The sequence below is a fragment of the Perognathus longimembris genome, chromosome 24 (genome assembly GCF_023159225.1).
Source record: "Perognathus longimembris pacificus isolate PPM17 chromosome 24, ASM2315922v1, whole genome shotgun sequence".
In the NCBI taxonomy this organism is placed as follows: domain Eukaryota; kingdom Metazoa; phylum Chordata; class Mammalia; order Rodentia; family Heteromyidae; genus Perognathus; species Perognathus longimembris.
In genome coordinates, this window is record NC_063184.1 from 10,744,585 (window position 1) to 10,763,549 (window position 18,965).

The 18,965-nt window shown below is 38.9% G+C and overlaps 1 protein-coding gene and 1 long non-coding RNA gene across 27 annotated transcripts in view; one reads left to right on the forward strand and one right to left on the reverse strand.

Moving 5' to 3' along the window:
* The window catches only part of Ank2 (ankyrin 2), a 457,187-nt gene that overhangs the window by 174,484 nt on the left and 263,738 nt on the right, over window positions 1-18,965 (reverse strand). For all 26 annotated transcript variants that reach the window (XM_048333410.1, XM_048333424.1, XM_048333422.1 and 23 more), the window contains one exon: window positions 3,909-4,010. In XM_048333410.1, coding sequence (XP_048189367.1) covers window positions 3,909-4,010 — 102 coding nt within the window. The remainder of the gene's footprint in view (window positions 1-3,908; window positions 4,011-18,965) is intronic.
* Window positions 6,708-18,444, forward strand: LOC125341399. The gene is made up of 3 exons (XR_007208967.1): window positions 6,708-6,758; window positions 13,810-13,814; window positions 18,271-18,444. It is a non-coding gene; the product is annotated as an uncharacterized LOC125341399 (long non-coding RNA).

The window sequence follows — 18,965 nt, forward strand, 5'->3', positions numbered from 1 at the left end:
TTATTTATGCATATATTTGTGCTTAAATCAACCAATTCAAAAGCTGTTTATAGCTCATTCCATGCCTTAATAATCCCAAGAATTCAATTCTCTTTTATTCATTTTTGTAGCCTTTATAAAGTCCCAGGCTAATAAAATTGCTTTTGGAATTTTTTTAAACCAAAGTCTTATCCAGATGGACCTAAATGTCATTTATGTAAAAGACTTTAATTCAGAAGAAAAAAAACCTTTTAGTTTAATGCAATCCAGATTTAATAGTAACTGTTACCAAATTCCCACTAAACAAAATCTTTTCTATTTAAGTGTACTAGAAATCCATTACATACTCTGTCTGGCCTCAGAGAATCGGTATTATTTTTGCTAATGGTTAGGTTAACAATCAAGATCAAGAGATTACATTATGAGTATTGACTGAGGGCCATTCTGCTAGGAATTGTGTAAATATTTTATTCAGTTGTCACAATGGAACTCACTTCAGTAGTGTTCTGACTATGGGGAACTCACACCTGCAGACATTGATTGCCCAGAATCTGTCAGATAGAGAAAAGTAGAATTCGGAATCCAGTACCCACATTCCAACATGACTTCCAAGTCCTGTTTACGTCCCAGTCACACTAGGTCCATAACTGTCAAAGTCATTGAAGATGGACCTTCTTGTTGCTAAATGCTTGCTACTTTCATATTCATATTACTTTAAAATCAGTGCTTCGATGTCTTTTGTTTTGGAAAAAGGGAAACATAAGAATTAACTATGATTGTGTGTCTTTACCACTTTAATGGTAAAAGGTTAGGGCTCACACCTATAATCCTAGCCACACAGGAAGCTGAGATCTGAGGATTGTGGTTTGAAGCCAGTTTGGGGGGGAAAAAAAAATCATGAGATCCTTATCTGCAATTAGTCAGCAAAAAGCCAGAAGTGGAGGTGTGGCTTAAGTGGTAGAGAACTAGCCTTGAGAAAGAAAAAAAAAAGTACTGAGGAACAGGGTCCAAGCCACCCCCGAACCCCGGCCAAACTCCCATATTAACACTAACACACACACACACACACACACACCACACACACACACGAAGAAAAGGAATTGTGAGGCACTGCTGCCATATTTAGAATCACCCACCAATAAATATTAGAGATAACTCCATATTTTTAAGTCACAGAAGTGGAAACAGTAAATTCTGTACATGGTAACATCTGGGCCTTTTTAACTCTGTGTGTGTGTGTGTGTGTGTGTGTGTGTGTGTGTGTGTGTGTGTGTGTGCATGCGCCTTCACACACATACTGACACTAAAGTTGAACCAATGGCTTCATGCTCTCCCTTAGATTGTATTATGGGTGTGAGCCACCAGCACCCTTTTAAACTGGCTATAAATTTTTACGAAAATGTCACAGAGTTTATTTTAAATGTCTGGATGTTAACTATGTTTATAACAGCATTAGATCATGTGCAATAAATAGATAAGAAAATTTTTGAGTTTCAGAAACAGAGCCAGTGCTAAGATGTATCTCCTTTCAGAACATAGAACTATTAGGGTACATGTATTATTATTCACCTAATACTTTAAAGAAAATAAAAGTTAATAGCTATATTTGTAATCACTAAAGAAAGGAAAGCTTTGAAGATTTTTTATTTTCTTGTGTCAAGTTTGTGATTTTTTTCTTGCCTTTTCAACTATTATTAAATAGTAATTTAGGTCAAATTTCACAGTTCTCATGGGAGTTATAAAGAAGTTTTATAGAGGAAAAAAATTGTGACTCAAATTTCATTTGAAGGAATCTCTGTATGCCAACACATGTGGTATTTTTGGAAAGCTGGTACAGCCCAGATTGTCTTTCATTGAGAAATACAACAGGGTACAGAAAGTCCTGATTTCTCTACTGCATGGTATAATGCTCCCTAGAAATTCAGACTTATGAGCAAAAATAGAGAAAATGTCTTCTCCTCTTCTTTCACATGCCAGAGAACTTGCTCGTTGCATATTTAGGAATAGCAATACATTGGCTTCCCCCTCTGCCTCTTCGGCCCTCCCGAGTAACTTGAAAGTAGTTTTCTGTTCTCTCAGAAGGAGAAAGGGAAGTCCTTTCTTTCCTTAAAAGTCTCCAGGTGACTTTGAAACAGCCAGCCCTACTTGATGTGGGGTTTTCCCCCCAGTTGATAGAAGTATGGCTTAGTGTCAGCATTCCATTTTATTTTAAACATATCACTCAAAGACACAGTGGAGAGAACTAAGCGCCTTGGATGAGCCAGAGCCTAGTTCAAGGGGATTTATGTGATCATGAGGAGGAAGTAAGAGACACCAGGAGTTAATGGTAGATGAAGCATGAGGGGGTGGTGGGGTGGTAGGGTGTGAAGGGGGCACTGGCATTTGGGAAGGTAGGAGTTTGGAGGAGAAGTACGAGGATGAAAAGATACCAGATTCAGGTTTTGAAAAGTTATGGTTAGAAATTTGCTTATTTTGGTAGTCTCAAGATTAAATAAAACTGGGCTGAATAGATACCAAGAATTGGCTATCTTTCTATCAATAATTGAGAATCAAATAATAAAATCAGTGAAAATTATTTACTGCCCAGTCAGATCTCTATTTCATGCGCATACACACACCACCACTACCAGGAACAGTAATAGCATTTAGTAAATTACAGTGATTATTACAAGGATGCTCTAGATACCTTAACTATGATTTAAAAGTCTCACCCAAAATAGCACCGAGCAGGCTCTGGTAGCTCATCCCTGCAATCCTAGCGACCGAGGAGGCTAAGATCTGCATATCACGGCTTGAAGCCAGTTGGGGCAGACAAATCCAAGACTCTTAGCCAGCAAAAAGCCAGAACTACAGGTGTGGCTTACATAGCGAAGTGCCAGCCGTGAGCAGGAAAGTCAGCCAGCAAGTGAGTCTCAAGCCACAGTAGCATCACACATATGCATGCACACACACATGCACGCACACACAAACACACACACATATACACACACAGAGAAATCACTATTCTTGGGGGGCAAATGATATTTTTAAATGTTTAGTATTCTCTACAGTTCTTATTGAGAAGAAATGCTAAATGAATAATCCAAAACTTCATTTAAACCAACATAGTCATTTCAAGGTCTTTATATTATAAACTGTATTTTTTTAACAAAGCAGGAGAAAACAGTAGGAGTCATTTTAATATAGTCTTCATTTACTTTATCTTAAATGATAACAACCAGTTACCTATGAGTAAAGATGTGCAGAGCTGAGAAGGAATAAAGATAGATCTAGAATATTAATCAAGGATAAACAAGAAATAAAAGTCTTGACCAACATTCTAGCTAATGGCTGACTGCAGCATTTCACAAACATATTTGATGTTCATGGTTTTTTTTCTAATTTTTATTGTTATAAAGATGATATTCAGCATGGTTACAGTTATGTAAGTCAGGTAAGGTGTACATTTCTTTTTGGACAATGTCTCCCTTTCCCTGGCTCTTTTCTAATTTTTCCCTCCCATCCACACCCACCAGTTGTATAGTTCATTTTCAACCTAATGTCTAGTGAGTACCACTGCTGCCTTTGTTCACCTTCTCTCCCTCCATTTCTGTGCTCATGTGTTTTTTAATATAGCCCAAGTTGGTCTCAAACTCATAATCCTCCTGTCTCAGACTCGCAAGTGCTGCGGTTTACAGGTGTGTGCAACCACATCCAGAAGACAAATTATTATTTTGATGCATTTACTATGCCAGCAATATGAGCTCTATAAACAAACAGCTGACACTTCAAAAGTAGCTAACAAAACAAAAACTGGGTTGCAATCAACCAAGTGACTGATAGCTTAATAAATCCAATACACATGAAACATCACCTTGGACTCTGAGCCTCTACCTGGATAACAGGTGCTTGCTTATCATACAGTCTGGAGCGGGCAGCCCTGCTCTTACCTGGTTGCAGGTATTGATGTCTATCCCACCCTTCAAGTATTCCACAACCTTGTCCAGGTTGCCCGCTCTGGCAGCACGAAGGAAGCTCGCATTGCTGTCAGACTAGGAGAAAAAAAGAAAAGAAAAGGCTTTGGTGAATTATCAATAAAATAAAAATGTGTCAAATGCAGAAAGGCAAGCAAGTTTATACTGCAAGTCAGAAAAGCTTAAGTTGGAAAATTTTTCAATACTGATTTCAAAATACTAGATAGCATACACAGTATTAGACAGAATCCTCCAATTTATTAGAGTGAGTTGTTCATGGATATTGAAATTAGTGGGAAATGTACCCTGCTATATTCAAGAGTACAGTATGTAAAAAACCATTCAATTGAAAATCACTGTGACTGCTTTGTTTCACCTCCTCAGCTAATTTGAAGATGAATTTACTCGGTCCAGAATACCACTATAATTCACTTGTTTTAGTGATTCAGTTGAACATAAAAAAGAAATTTAAGCTACCCTATTCTCTTCTGTTTTACTGTCAGTTTTCAGAAAGTATGCAGGAAAACACTGAGCTCAAGACCCTCATCAGCCTCCTATCCTGGCTGTCTAAGAACAAGTGGTTTTCAAGACAAGCTAGTTGACAAGTACAAACTGGCTGATGCAAACTGTGGTTCTTAGTGATTTTGAGGGCTGCAGTTCAAAAACTCTTTATCTCCAATTAATCAAAGAAAAATCCAGAAATGGAGCTGTGACTAAAGTGGTAGAACACTAGACTTGAGCAAAAGAATTTCAGGGGCGAGGTCCAAGCCCTGAGTTCAAGCCCCAGGACCAGCACTAAAAAGGAAATGAAAAAGAAAAGGTCGACATTTTAAACCTTGACATAATAATGATAATAAAATTGTAAGGGTCTGAACATTTGCCTAACTGTGGATACTTTTTCTTGTGGTATAATATCTAACCAAAGAGAAAAGGGGAGCATGAAGAAGGATATAATATCTAAGTTATTAGATATAACATCTAAATCATTGGGTACATGAATATTTTCTATTAAATGCACAATAGCTCAGTCGCTAGATATAATATCAAAGTTATTAGATATGTGGTATCTAAGTCATATACATGATATCTATGTCATTCACTATATAATATGTCTTATCAAATATCTGGAAATGCAATCCAAATTTGATGCTTCTCAGTGGAGCATTCACGTCACTAGTCTTTGCTGCCTCCCTCCCTCTAAGGTGTTCCTTGACGAGGACTCTTATCATCCTCTATCAGAGCCAGTTTTTAAAATGATTTGTGGTGATACACTGGTAGAGAAATGCAAATCATTTTTCAGTGCATTTCAAAATGTGATCACTTGTATACTATTAGAATGATTTACCTAAGGGAAAGACTGTGGAGGGAAAAACACCCAGGATTAAATTCCCATTAAATTCTTCCCATTGAACCCAAATACCACAAGGATATTTAGCTTGATAAGTCAGTGGCATAATTTACCAGGAGTGAAGTGGTATGGCTGGAATCTATACCTCGAGAATTTCCACTCTGATTCTCTAGAAACGCATTATGGAACGATGTGCTCCCCTCCCCACTCCTCTACAACCATCCTGGAAGGAGTGCTCATGGCAGAGTGCTCTGACGCCATCTCAATGTCGCACTGCCTGTCCTGGGACTGCTTCCGAATGCTGAGACTCTGGAATTATTCTGCTGCTTTCAGCATACACTGAACTCCAGAAAGATGTGCCTCTCTTAGGTTTCCAGCCACAGCACCTGGCACATATCACATGTGTACTGCAAGGTACCAATGTGTCACAAGAAATCTTTTTCCTTACTACTGTGAAACAAGAAAAATTAAATCATGTGGCTGGGTCACGAGGCATAAAAGATGACACTATTATCCCTCTATACACACGATCCTCCCAAATAAAGCTATGTCCTACCTACCATATTAAATGTTGTTCCTGGAAAGTATTTTCAATGTTAAGCAGGTGGTAAACAAGTAGAGGTGATATTTATATTTATTCATGCACTAAGAGTTGAGCTAAAGGAGTTCCATGTGTGATGACATTAATACTCAATTCTATGAGGCAGGAACTGTCATCTCTTTTAATTCTTTAATATCTTCAAGTTGTGTCCATTTGTGAGTACAATGCATCTTGATCAATGTCACCCCTTCCATCCTTCTCCCCCATCTCCCTCAACCCCATTCAGCCTCTCAATCAGGAATTATTATAATGTTAATTTAGCAAATGAAAAGGCTGGGGAAAGGGTTAGAAATTTTCCAAAGTTGCACATGGATTCAGTGGAAGATTCAAGATTTAATTTATGTTTATCAAACTCAGAGTTGGAAGTCTAGGCTATTCTCTCCCCTATTGGACCAAAATATCAAAGCAGATGTTTCTCTGGATGTCAAATTCCTGAGCTACAGGTTTATTTCACTTGGGAAGAACACAGCTATGACCTTGCTCAACATAGTAAGTCTGGAAACAATGTGCATGGTACACAGCGTGCCTTGGCTGGAGAAGGAATCCTCAGCTGCCATCTTTATCCATCTGTGCAGCTACAGAATTAGGAGCTGACGGGGACAAACTACTTGGAAACGTGTTCATTTGGGAATGAGGGGGAAAAAATAAAGTGCATACAGCATTAAAAAGCCAACTGACTCTTCATCTCTGACTTTCTTTCCTCTCTGCATGATTAATACACTCAAACTCAGCAAATGATCTATTGCTCTATTGTTCTTAAAAAGAAGAAGGAGAAGGAGAAGGAAGGAGGAGGAGGAGGAGGAGGAGGAGGAGGAGGAGGAGGAGGAGGAGGAGGAGGAGGAGGAGGAGGAGGAGGAGGAGGAGGAGGAGGAGGAGAGTGGTCAGTCTGGCACCTGTAGTTCACGCCTGCAATCCTAGCTACTCAAGAGGCTGAGATGTGAGGATTGAGGTTCAAAGCCAGCAGAGACAGAAAAGTTCATGAGAGTCTTATCTCCCATGAACCACCAGGAAACTGGAAGTGGAGCTGTGACTCAAAGTGGTAGAGTGCTAGCCTTGAGCATAAAAGCTTAGGGACAGTGCCCAGGCTTGGAGTTCAAGGCCCATGACTGCCTCCACCCCCACCCAGCAACAAAGAATATCATGAACACAAAGAGTTAGAAGGAGAAGCCAACCCCAAAAGAAAGAAACACACAATTGTGGAAGACTAGAAAGGGAGATTGTGGTCAGCAGCCACTGTGAGATTGAGTCCAGCTCAGCCCCACTGGGAACCATTTCTAGCTCGGGCATGATCTTGAGGGGTAACTACTTTAGATGTCCATTAGAAATAAGCGGCTTTTATAATTTGATTTCTCACTTTTTGAATCAAACATTTTAAATGTTTTTATTATTATCTTTAAGCAATCATACAAAGGAGTTGCCATTTAACAAAGCAGTTTATGAATCTTGATCAATGTCACCCCATTCAACATTCTCTATCCACCTCCTCTATCCCCTACCTACCTTTTTCTCTTCTTAATTTTGTAAGATATACATTGGATTCCTGCCTTCCTTTCCCTCTCTTCACTTCACTTTAGTCTTATCGAGTTAAGGGGAAATATCCTTTCCAGTACCCTTTTGATTTTGTCTTTCTAAGGAATGGCACTATTTGAGATCTCTCGTGAATCTACCCTATTTCCGTTAATACATTTGTATACACTTGCATACCATCCATCATATTTACTTATGAGTTTGTAAAACAGTGTGGAGGTTTCTCACAAAAATAAACATAAAATTACCCTATGACACAGCAATTCCACTCCTGGGCATTTTCCCAAAAGATTACAAAGCAAGATACAGTAAAGCCACCAGTACAACCATGTTTACTGCTGAACTATTCACAATAGCCAAGGTATGGAATCAGCCCAGATGCCCATTGATGGGCAAAAGGATCAAGAACATGTGGCATTGATATACAACAGAATCTTACTCATCTCTTAGAAAGAATGACATTGCACCATTTTAAAGAAACTAATGAAACTTCTTTAAAAAATTGAAATGCCAATCAAGTCATTCCAATTGATTCCCTGGAATTTCATTAAACCGTTTCCCAGTGTCTGGAAGGGGGCTGGACCTGGTATAAGTGAATCATCTGAAACCTACTGCCGGGAACCTACAAGTGAGTTGAGTCAAAGAAAGAACTTCATTCCATGTTAGATTCTTCTAGAGTATTCTTAAGGGATTTTGTTTCCCCCAAATGAGGGGAGTGAAGGTATCAAATGCAAGGATTATTATAACATCATTTGAAAACATAGACTTCCTGGGCAGAATAAAAATAAAGTTCCATACCTGGTAACTTGAGGAGATGCGTGAGGTTGGGAGAGGTGGGGGAGAAAAATAGAGGGGTGACATCGATCGAGATGCAAAGTACTCATAAACTGGCATGTTGGATTCAAATTCCTAATAAACCATTTATTAAAAAGTAATAACTACAATGCAGTTCCAGAATGTATACAGAGAAAAAATTGACAATGATAACAAACATGTATCCCTGCAGAGAAATGTGTTTTCTTGTCCCTGTCTACATAGATACATGCACACAATATCCTACAATAATGAGGTCAATCTGCGATTAAAACTTGTGACAGGAGAGCTTTGTGTAGACAGTAGTTAGTCTGGTTAGGTTTAATCAACAAAAGAGGAAAGAGCATTTAAAGACACAAGAGGAAAAAGACAGAGATTTTTATACCCCTGTCTGTCTCTCAGATTAGGACAAAGGTTGAATTAAGCAGAGAAAAAGCATGGTTTTGGTTTTGTTTGGGGTGTTTTGGGGGGGGGGGGGCAGGGGGTTTGTTTGTGTGTTTTGGATACTTGTGCTGGTGCTCGAACTCAGGGCCTGGGCACTGTTCCTCAGTATTTTTCCTCAAGGTTGGTGCTTTTACCACTTGAGCCACAGTTCCACTTCCAGCTTTTTTGATGCTTAATTGGAGATAAGCGTCTCAAGGACTTTCCTGCCTGGTCTGGCTTCAAACCACAATCAGATATCAGCCACCTGAGTAGCTTGGATTACAGAGGTGACACCAGCTCAAGGCATGTTTAAAGTACACTTTTAAAATAAACTATTTGCTTTGCCCACGCAGATTTCCTACAGAAAAGTACAAGAAAAAAGGCATCAGTGGTTCCTTCAGGAAAAATCTCCCATCAGTGTGAGACTAAGCTCTTTTCTTTGCTGTTTTATGTCTCCCTATCCCCACCCTCCCACCACCAACCCCAAATTCTGAAACAGAGTATACTTTAGCCTATAAAGTCTAACTGGACAAAGAATTCAAATGCTAGATCCCGCCTATTTGAATTGGCAAAAGATGAGTGCCATTTTTCTCCTTAAATTTGCTTTGACACAGTTCTGTACTTGTTTTGCTCTTTGCATCATACTGTTGGAAAAACAGAACAACTGTCTTAGCCTCTCAGGAGAAGACATGAAAAGCAAAAGGAATGTACTTCTCCAAAACCACATTACATCCCAAAGCCACTAGGGGGCACATTCTTAGAAGTCCATATGTTGGGACCCCTAAAAGCCAAGGCTGTTTTCCCCCTTAGATTTTGTTTCTACTTCAAAAATAACCTAATAAGCACAGTAAAGGCAGATTCTGAGCTACGTGGATAGCTAGCCTATAGCTGAGGCCAACCATATCATTTGTGTTTATTATTCAGTGCATAACAAGTAAAGTCCAGATGACCTTGTATTCTTAATATGTGAAAAAAAAGTCTTTCTGCAGCTCAGAGAGAGACAAGCCACAGGTGCCCCTCAGACACGGAGTCTGGTGCGAATGTAATGAACCACTAGAGCCTAAACAGTAGCAGAGAGTCACTGGCTAATGTTGCAAATTAACACCTGGCTCCAACGTTCTCCATTATACTCCAATGTGCAAAGACCATTAGCAGAGGTGTAATTTTTTAAAAAGCCACAGAAAGCATTTTCAGTTTAGTTTTTATTCTTATTCAACCTTGGCCTTTATTTGATTGTGTTCTCACCCCTATCACAAGATCAAGTTCACTTTCAATGGAGCTTTGCAAGATCATCCAAGGGTGGGCCATAAAGGGCTTGGCATTAGTAAATTTCCCTCACTGTTTTATTAACTGAAATTAGGAACCAAAACCTTAAGCTTTTTAATAATAGCAGGCTTATAAAAAGTATTCCTTATATTGCTACATTGAGTTGAAGTCAAAATCAGGAACTCAGACACACACACAGAGTGTAACAAATACAACAGTGGTACTCACTAGACACTACACTGAAAATGAACTATACAACTTGTGGGTAGGGATGGGAGGGAAAAACTGAGAAAGAATGAGAGAATGAGTGACACTGTTCAAAAAGAAATGTACTCTTTCCTGACTTATATAACTGTAACCTGTCTGGATAGCACCTTTATAATAATAAAAAATCTTAGACAATGTGGTATGTATACACAGTGGAATTATATGATTTAAGGGAAAATGGATAGATCTGGAGATCACTGTGTTCAATAAGACAAGACAAGCTCAAAAAGATAGCTATTACATGCTTTGGCTTATATAAGGAATCTTGCCATAAAATGTCAAATCCAAACAAACATAAGGACATAAATGTAAAAAAGACTGGTTGGGGAGGAATCCCTGGGAGGAAGATAGTGGGTAAAATATGACAGCATTATATTATATGCTTTTTGGAAACAGAATTAGGAAACAGAAAACGGTAAGAAGAAATAAGAGAACAGACAAGAAAGAGTAACAGCAGGAGTAAAGATGATCAAAATTCATCTAGCTGTTAAATAAACCCTATTATGCTACTAAAAGCAGAAAAGGAAAGGAAAGGTATTTTCTAGAAGTGCTGGAAGGATTATTGATTTAAAAAGTTGTTGGTTTTTTTTCCAGTCCTGGGCCTTGAACTCAGGGCCTGAGCACTGTCCCAGGCTTCCTTTTGCTCAAGGCTAGCACTCTGCCACTTGAGCCACAGCACCACTTCTGGCTGTTTTCTACATATATGGTGCTGGGGAATCAAACCCAGGGCTTCATGTACACAAGGCAAGCACTCTTGCCAGTAGGCCATATTCCCAGCCCCTGACTTAAAGAATTTAGGCTGCAATTAAGCACAGAGGGCACCTACTGAGTTTGTTTTATATTTGTCATTTTCCCTGCAAAGGATCATCACAAAACCACAGTAACAAATCAAATCACATACGTGCACAAACAATCTTCCTTAATTGGAAGGCAGTGCTCCGCCTTATATCTTAACCAAAAAAAAACAAAAACAAAAACAAAAGAGGATATGGAAAACAACTCAGAGGTTTACAGGTACAAAAGGACAAAAATGTGACCCAGGACTAGGTGTGGCCTTCTCAAATTATGAGATTCTGGGGCTGGGGATATAGCCTAGTGGCAAGAGTGCCTGCCTCGGATACACGAGGCCCTAGGTTCGATTCCCCAGCACCACATATACAGAAAACGGCCAGAAGCGGCGCTGTGGCTCAAGTGGCAGAGTGCTAGCCTTGAGCGGGAAGAAGCCAGGGACAGTGCTCAGGCCCTGAGTCCAAGGCCCAGGACTGGCCAAAAAAAAAAAAAAAAAAAATTATGAGATTCTGCAACATGTACCAATGAAGGGTCATGATATCACAATGGCTTTATTTAAATACTCTTGTATTGAATCTATAACTGCTTAATGAACTGAGCGAGCACTTTCAATAACCTTGCTCCTGCTATTTTGTTAAAAATAATAATAATAAGAGCAGTCAAAGATTGAATGCTGGGGCTGGTAATATGGCCTAGTGGTAAAGTGGGTTCGATTCCTCAGCACCACATATATAGAAAAAGCCAGAATTGGCACTGTGGCTCAAGTGGTAGAGTGCTAGCCTTGAGGAAAAAGAAGCCAGGGACAGTGCTCAGGCCCGGAGTCCAAGCCCCAGGACTGTCAAAAAAAAAAAAAAAAGATTGAATGCTTGCTGTAATGGATTTGGAGGAAATACTGGGATTTTTAACATGGTCCCTTGTGCTTGCTAAGTGGGTGCTCTACCACTTCAGGCATGCCTCCAAACAACTTCCCTTCCTTTGGGAAGTAGTAATTTCCTAGGTAGGGGCTCACTTTATGCCATCCCAGCCTGCACTGAGATCCTATTTACACTTCTCTGGAGGTGACAGTTTGCTATTGGTTCACAAGAGTCTCTTGTTTGTTCACAAGAGTCTTGTTTGTTTTGGCTTAGTTTAGGGTTTTGTTTTTTGTTTTTTGCTGTGTCTGTTTGTTTCTTTCTTTCTCTTTTTTTGCTGGTCCTGAGTCCTGAGCTCTGAGCCAGAGTGTTATCCCTGAGCTTCTTTTGCTACTACTCTATCCCTTGAGCTACAGCACCACTTGTGGTTTTTTCTGTGATTAAATGGAGATAGGAGTTACACAGACTTTCCTGCCCAGGCTGGCTTCAAACCACGATCCTCAGATCTCAGCCTCTGGAGTAGCAAGGATTACAAGTGTGAGCCACCAGATCTCAGCCTGAACTTCTTTTTGCCTAGGCTGGCATTGAACTTTGATTTCCCAATCCCAGCCCCCCAAGTAGCTAGGATTACAGGCTTGCACTACCAAACCTGGTTTATAGTGGTAGTTTTGAAGATAATTCCACCACTTATCTTCACACAATCCTAACTCATAAATGTCATAAAACATTTCACAGCACAAAAGCTACTTAATGATTTCAACTCTGCAGCTCCCAGTTACAAGTTATAAATCACAAACGCGTGCACTCCAGCTCAAGCCTGCACATTAGCCAATATTTCTTCTATCATTAAGCAGATGTGTAGGTTGAACTCAATGCTAGCAATTCACAAGGGCTCTGACATCCACAATGTGAATGTAAAGTTCCAGTGTTTTCTAGGACCAGTGATCTATGTATTAAGAAAATTAGGTCAGCATTAAAAGTGAAGCCAGGTATCCTGGCTCATGTCTATAATCCTAACTACTCAGGAGGCTGAGATCTGTGGATCATGGTTTGAAGCCAGCCTGGGCAGGAAAGTCCATGAGCTCTTATCCCTAATGAACTACCAAAAACCCAGAAGTGGAGCTGTGGTAGAATGCTAGCCTTGAGCAAAATATTCAGGGACAGTGGCCAGGCCTGAGTTCATAACCCCGGACAGGCGGGGGGGGGGGGAGAGAGAGAGAGAGACAGAGAGAGAGAGAGAGAGAGAGAGAGAGAGAGAGAGAGAGAGAGAGAGAGAAAGAGACAGAGACAGAGACAGAGACAGAGCCAGAGAACACTACAACTAGTATATAATGTGTTAAGAGAAGATGGTAAATAAATTTAGGTGTTCCTATTTTTACTTTAAAGTGTTATTAGTATATTACAGAAAATTTAGAATTAGAATAATAACTAGGTATACTTGAATAGATATGTTCTACTTAAATAGTGTAAGAAAATACCTTTTTGTAATGTAAGGTCATATGATTTGAGGTTCACTTTTTTACATAATGAATTTTTTTCTCTACTAGTATTCCATGTTGATACTGATTTTCACTAGCACCTTAGATAAATTACCACACTCACCAATGCCTTCCCTAACATAAGGACACCAACTTCATCTCTTTCAAAGCATTACTTAAGACAGACTATATAGCAGGGTGCTAGTAGTTCACGCTTGTAATCCTAGCTACTCAGGAGACTGAGATACAAAGGACAATGATTGAGGCTAAACTGAGCAGAAAAATCTTGTAGACGCTGTCTCCAATTAACCAACAAAAAGCTATACTGGGAGTGTGGCTCAAGAAATAGAGCACTAGCTGAGCAAGCTAGCTGTACAAGCATGGGACTCTGAGTTCAAATCTCAGTGCACCCTTGTCCTGAAAAAAGACATTATTTTGCAATAGCATCTTAAGATTCACGAATCTTTTTATGATTCCTATGCTAAATGGTAAGTAAACTTGGAATACTACACAGCAGAAGTGGGGGGGGAAAGGAACCATATAAGATCGACTTGCTACATGAACCCTTATTCAGTTACGTATATACTGTAAAGACTGCTTTTACCATTAAACTGTTTAATAATATTTTTTTTTCTCAAGGAGCACATTAACCATCCAGGGAACTATATATTATTTAGAAGAATCTGACTCTGACACTTTTCCTACTAGTTCTCTTGGCATCAAAATGGTACATCTGATCTTCAGTTCCATATGCATTGCCTAACAGCTCTGCCTGGACCCACATTCCTGCAAGTTCTATTTGCCTTCCATATTTAAAATGCTGACCATGCAAAGGCAAGCAAAATACTGTGTAAGTCTTGTGCTGAATATTATGCTTTCCTATAAAATTCCCTAATGTTTTTGAGAGCTAATGTGACATGAGAATCTAGACTACCTGTGCCAACATTGAAAATAATGAAATGTAGAGGTCCACAATTGGAAGTTGAAAAATATGTGCCGTGTTTGTTTTCAATGGGATTCTAAATAGTTCTCAGTTACTGCTATAGAATTTCCAACTGGTAATGTGTGAGTAGTATAAGTAAATACTATTTTGATACAGTATGTATCCCAGACCTAATCTTATACCTGACTTCTAACTAGCTAGACATCTCTGCTAAATGTGTGTAACCCCAGCCAGGAGCCAGGGGCTCATGCGTGTAATCCTAGCTACTCATGAGACTGAGATCTGAGAATTGTGGTATGAAGCCATCCAGAGAAGAAAATTCTGAAAGATTTATTAACATTAACCATAAAGCTAGAATTGGAATTGTGACTCAGTCCTTGAAAGGAAAAGCTAAGCGACATCACCCAGGCCCTAAGTTCAAGTTCAAGCTCCAATACCAGTAAAGGAAGAGGAGGAGAAGGAAGAGGAGAAGGAGGTATAACATGCCTTACATGAATATAGTTATAAACTGAGAAGAGCTTAACAATTTTTCGTATAATATTCACAAATTTCCCAAGGAAATCAACTGATCATAAAAAAGAGTTGGTCTTAACAATGAATTAAAAATAATTACAACAGCACAAGGGTTAGAGGGGGAAATGGTATTATCAGCTCATTTAATTCTTTTTTATGAAATCTCAGGTATGTTAAATGTTTTTGAAAGAGAGGAAATATCGAACAGAAAACTTTTCCCTACCTGACTAATTAGTGCGTTAAATATTACAAGACATTTCATGTAGGAAGTAGGAATGCTTTTCAATATTATCCCCCTGCATTATTTAAAGGTTAGGATAAATGGATCTACAATAAGTTTTTGTCTCCTTTTAAGGCTTTTAGAATTCCCTGAATAATGAAAAACAGACCCAACCAAGTGAAAATGTCCTTCATCTTTTTATTATTATTTTTTTTTAATTTGGCTGAGCATCTGATAGTGTTCATTTACTGCATTCCCTGGAGGTAGCAGGTGCGGCTTTATTCTCATTTGTTTGCTTATTCTTAGCTCTGAGAGCATCTGGGGGGGAAGCAGACATTACCCAGCCAGGAGCAGCTTTGTGACACTGCCCAGAGGCAGCGCTGGGCGATAACCTGCACACTGCGCATGCCGACAACTAGATCTCTTCTTTAGCACTGAATTACCCAGGACTGAACCACCACCACCACAAAAATATCAGTCCCTGAAATCAGACTTCCTAGTAGCTTATCTAATAAAACCACTATTTTACCAGCAAATATTTCTTTATTATGATACATTTCTTTATACTACTGATTTTATGAGACTTTGTGAAGATGCTACATGGAAATACCGATGGTTTGATTCTTTGTAACAGTCTATTGTACACCTACAATTTTCAGTCAGATTGCTTTTTCTTGGGAGTAGCACTTAATTACAACTTAACCACACACCCAACATAAATGTAATTCTGAATTCACTTGCCTTCATATTTAAAAAACAAGTAGACTTAATGCATGTTCCTCAATTTTTTTTATTTTCATCCAAGTAGGTCTACTACCAAATAATACAGGAATTCAAATTGCCTATTTCCTCATACCATTTCTAATTCTAAGGCAATATTTTTATTTTGTAGGATGAATACACTTAAGAACACTGTTTAATCCATCCATAGAGTCTCTTTCTAATTATGGGGTGTCAAAAATTTCAGCATGATCATTATGTTTATTAGAAGTCATTTGTGTATCTCTAACCCCTTTCATTAAACTGCTATGGCGTTCATTTCATCCCTAAGATGTCCAGGGCTCATCTTCCTAATGTGCAACAATTTAGCACGTAGAACCCAAAGGGCATGCACAGCTCGCAGACTTTTGCATATTGGTGATCCTCGGTACAAACGATACTCAGAACAAATGCTTAACTTTAAAAGCCAAAATTTCAATTCCAGAAAGTAAACCATAAAAAAGGCTTTGGTCAGGATAAGTCACAGTAGTGACTCCTTTCTTTAATTAGAGCAAAATTAATAGTTGATCTATAAAATTAACATCAGTAGAAGAAAGTCAGTTACTTAAAATTCCCCCTGATTCCCATATGAGAACAAAAGAGGCAGGCAGGAGTTATGGGCACACCTCAACATTGGGCCGCGAGCTCCGTAGCTTAAGGTGTCTTCCCATCTCCCTCTCTGCTACCCAGAAATGACCTACTTGAATCATCCTTCCTGTGAATTCTCATTATAGCTTAGCTTCACAAGGGTTGCCTTTGAATCACTGGGCCAAAAGGCATCTACCACCACCTTCTAAAAGATCAATAATGAAGTGTCAATGGTGCTACTACAAAAAAAAAAAAATTGACATTCCAATTAAGTTAAACATAATGGATGAACAAGGTCTTTATGGCTACAGTTAACTACTGTCCAGCCAAAGCAAAACAAAACAAACAAACAAAAAACTTCTAGTATTATCTATTTACATATGCCAAGGTATACGTAATGCAAAGGTATTTCTTTAGTAATTTTCTTAGTTTAATTCCTGAGCCATTAGAATCACAATGCTTTTATGTTCTCTGTTTTTAGCTGTACCTGACAGTAAAATGCATTATATTTTTCTCAAAATTATATTATTATAATCACCTTTATTGGCTGATATATTTAGACAATGAAAGGTTTGGGTGAGTTTAAAAATTAGAAGACATGATTCTTGCTTTGAAGTGAGCTCAAAATGTGTTTTCCAGAAATAGAATTTCTCTCTCTCTCCACATTAATTTCACAGATAGGTATCTGTATAAAAGGGCAAGGTGGCAGTGGCTCATTCCTATAATGTTAGCTACTCAGAAGGCTGAGATCTGAGGATCGCTGTTCAAAACCAGCCAGGTCAGGAAAATTCGTGAAATTTTTGTCTCCAATTAAGCACCTAGAAACCAGAAGTGGCTCTGTGGCTCAAGTGGTAGAGAGCTAGCCTTGAGCACAAAGAGGCTCCAGAATAGCACCTAGGTGTGAATTCAAGCACCACATTCAACAACAACAAAAAAGGTAGAAATTGAATTACATACATAGAATACATAGGCTCCTCCGTATGAGTGAAAGTAAACTATCTCCCTCCTCCACGTCTTAGAACAAGTTAATCTTACGGTAACTACTGGGGATATCAAAATATAATTTATTTTTTACACTAAAATGTACTTGATCAGTCAGTACAATTCTCACTTCTCTGGACAAATTACATAATAATCTACTTTGTAACACAGTGTGCTGGGTTGTGGACACAAAAAGATGAATTGTCATGGGGCTCTGTCTCCCATTGAGGGTCAGGCTAGAGGGGGAGCTAGGCATATGTACAGATAAACTGGGGGCCCTTCTAAAGGCATGCACACCATTTATCTCAATGTAGAGCTGTACAGGTGGTCAGCAAATCCTTAGGAAGGACGAATGATCACGGTGCTAGAGAAGTCTGGAGTTGAGCCTTACTCAAGCTTAAAAGGAGACTTAGTGTTTCTTATTCCAACACGTCAAGCATTTGTTTTGAAAGCCGACTCAGAAAAAATTCAAATATTCTTTGAAATATAGTAATAACTTTTGGAGTTTTCATTGACTTCATTCCAACAGAAGAATTTTGCGGTATAAACTAAAATATTAAAAGAGAAGCAAAAGAATGCAGGACAAGCTACACTTAATTCCTTTGCTAACCTATTTTTCCATTGCAATGACTTATGTACTGTTAACAAATCAAGCACATTCGTTCAAAAGCCAGTTTTCCATGCTAGCTTTTCTATGTTATTGTAAAACTACGTAGATCCTTTATGGGATAAAATTAAATTGCTCACGGCATTCTTGACAAAATTCACAGTGCAAGAGTTAAATTAAGAAAACTGAAGATAAAGCAAGATCTTTGTTGTTTGCTGTTAAGCAGAAATGTCATCGGCATGATATCAGTGTTCTGAGCTCATGAAAAACCTCTTCTACTCTTCTACAGAATTCTGTACCAATTTCATGGGTGTAAATACATACACTCACACACACACAGAGAGAGAGAGAGAGAGAGAGAGAGAGAGAGAGAAACATAATCTTCTGTTAGCACTTCCCCTTTTTCTGAAAGATGTTGAGAGTGGTCTTTTCCAGAGACATTACCATGGTTGTTTTCTTACTCTAGGAGCTTTGTCCCTTTTGGTGTTGTACCTACTGTATTTGTGCCAGCTGTTGTCCACTTGTCTCTACGTGTGTATGTGTGCGCGCGCATGCACGTGCATGTGTGCAGGTCCTAGGGCTTGAACTCAGGGCCTGGGCACTGTCCCTGAGCTTCTTTTGCTCAAGCTAGTGCTCTTCTACTTGAGACACAGCTCAACTTCCAGTTTTTTTCTGAGTAGTTCATTAAAAATGAGTCTCATGGACTTTCCTGCCTAGGCTGCTTTGAACCACAATCCTCAGATCTCAGCCTCCTGAGTAGCTAGGATTACAGGTGAGAGCCACCAGTGTCCAGTTCTAGGAACCTTTATGTAACACAATACTACTATCCTTATCTCATATATCCCATCTAGGTGCAAGTAGTAGAATGTGTTTCTTTTGAAGGAATAGACCATCTTATTTCTTCTACATTCAATCTCTAGCATCTAACATGGTTGGCTACTCAGGAGGTCCTTCAATAATAATGAACTGTCAACAAAGCAACTTGTGACTAAGGACTAATTCTTTTTAACTATTAACAATGAAAATAACTTGTCTCACTAATTTTTCCTTGTTTTTCAA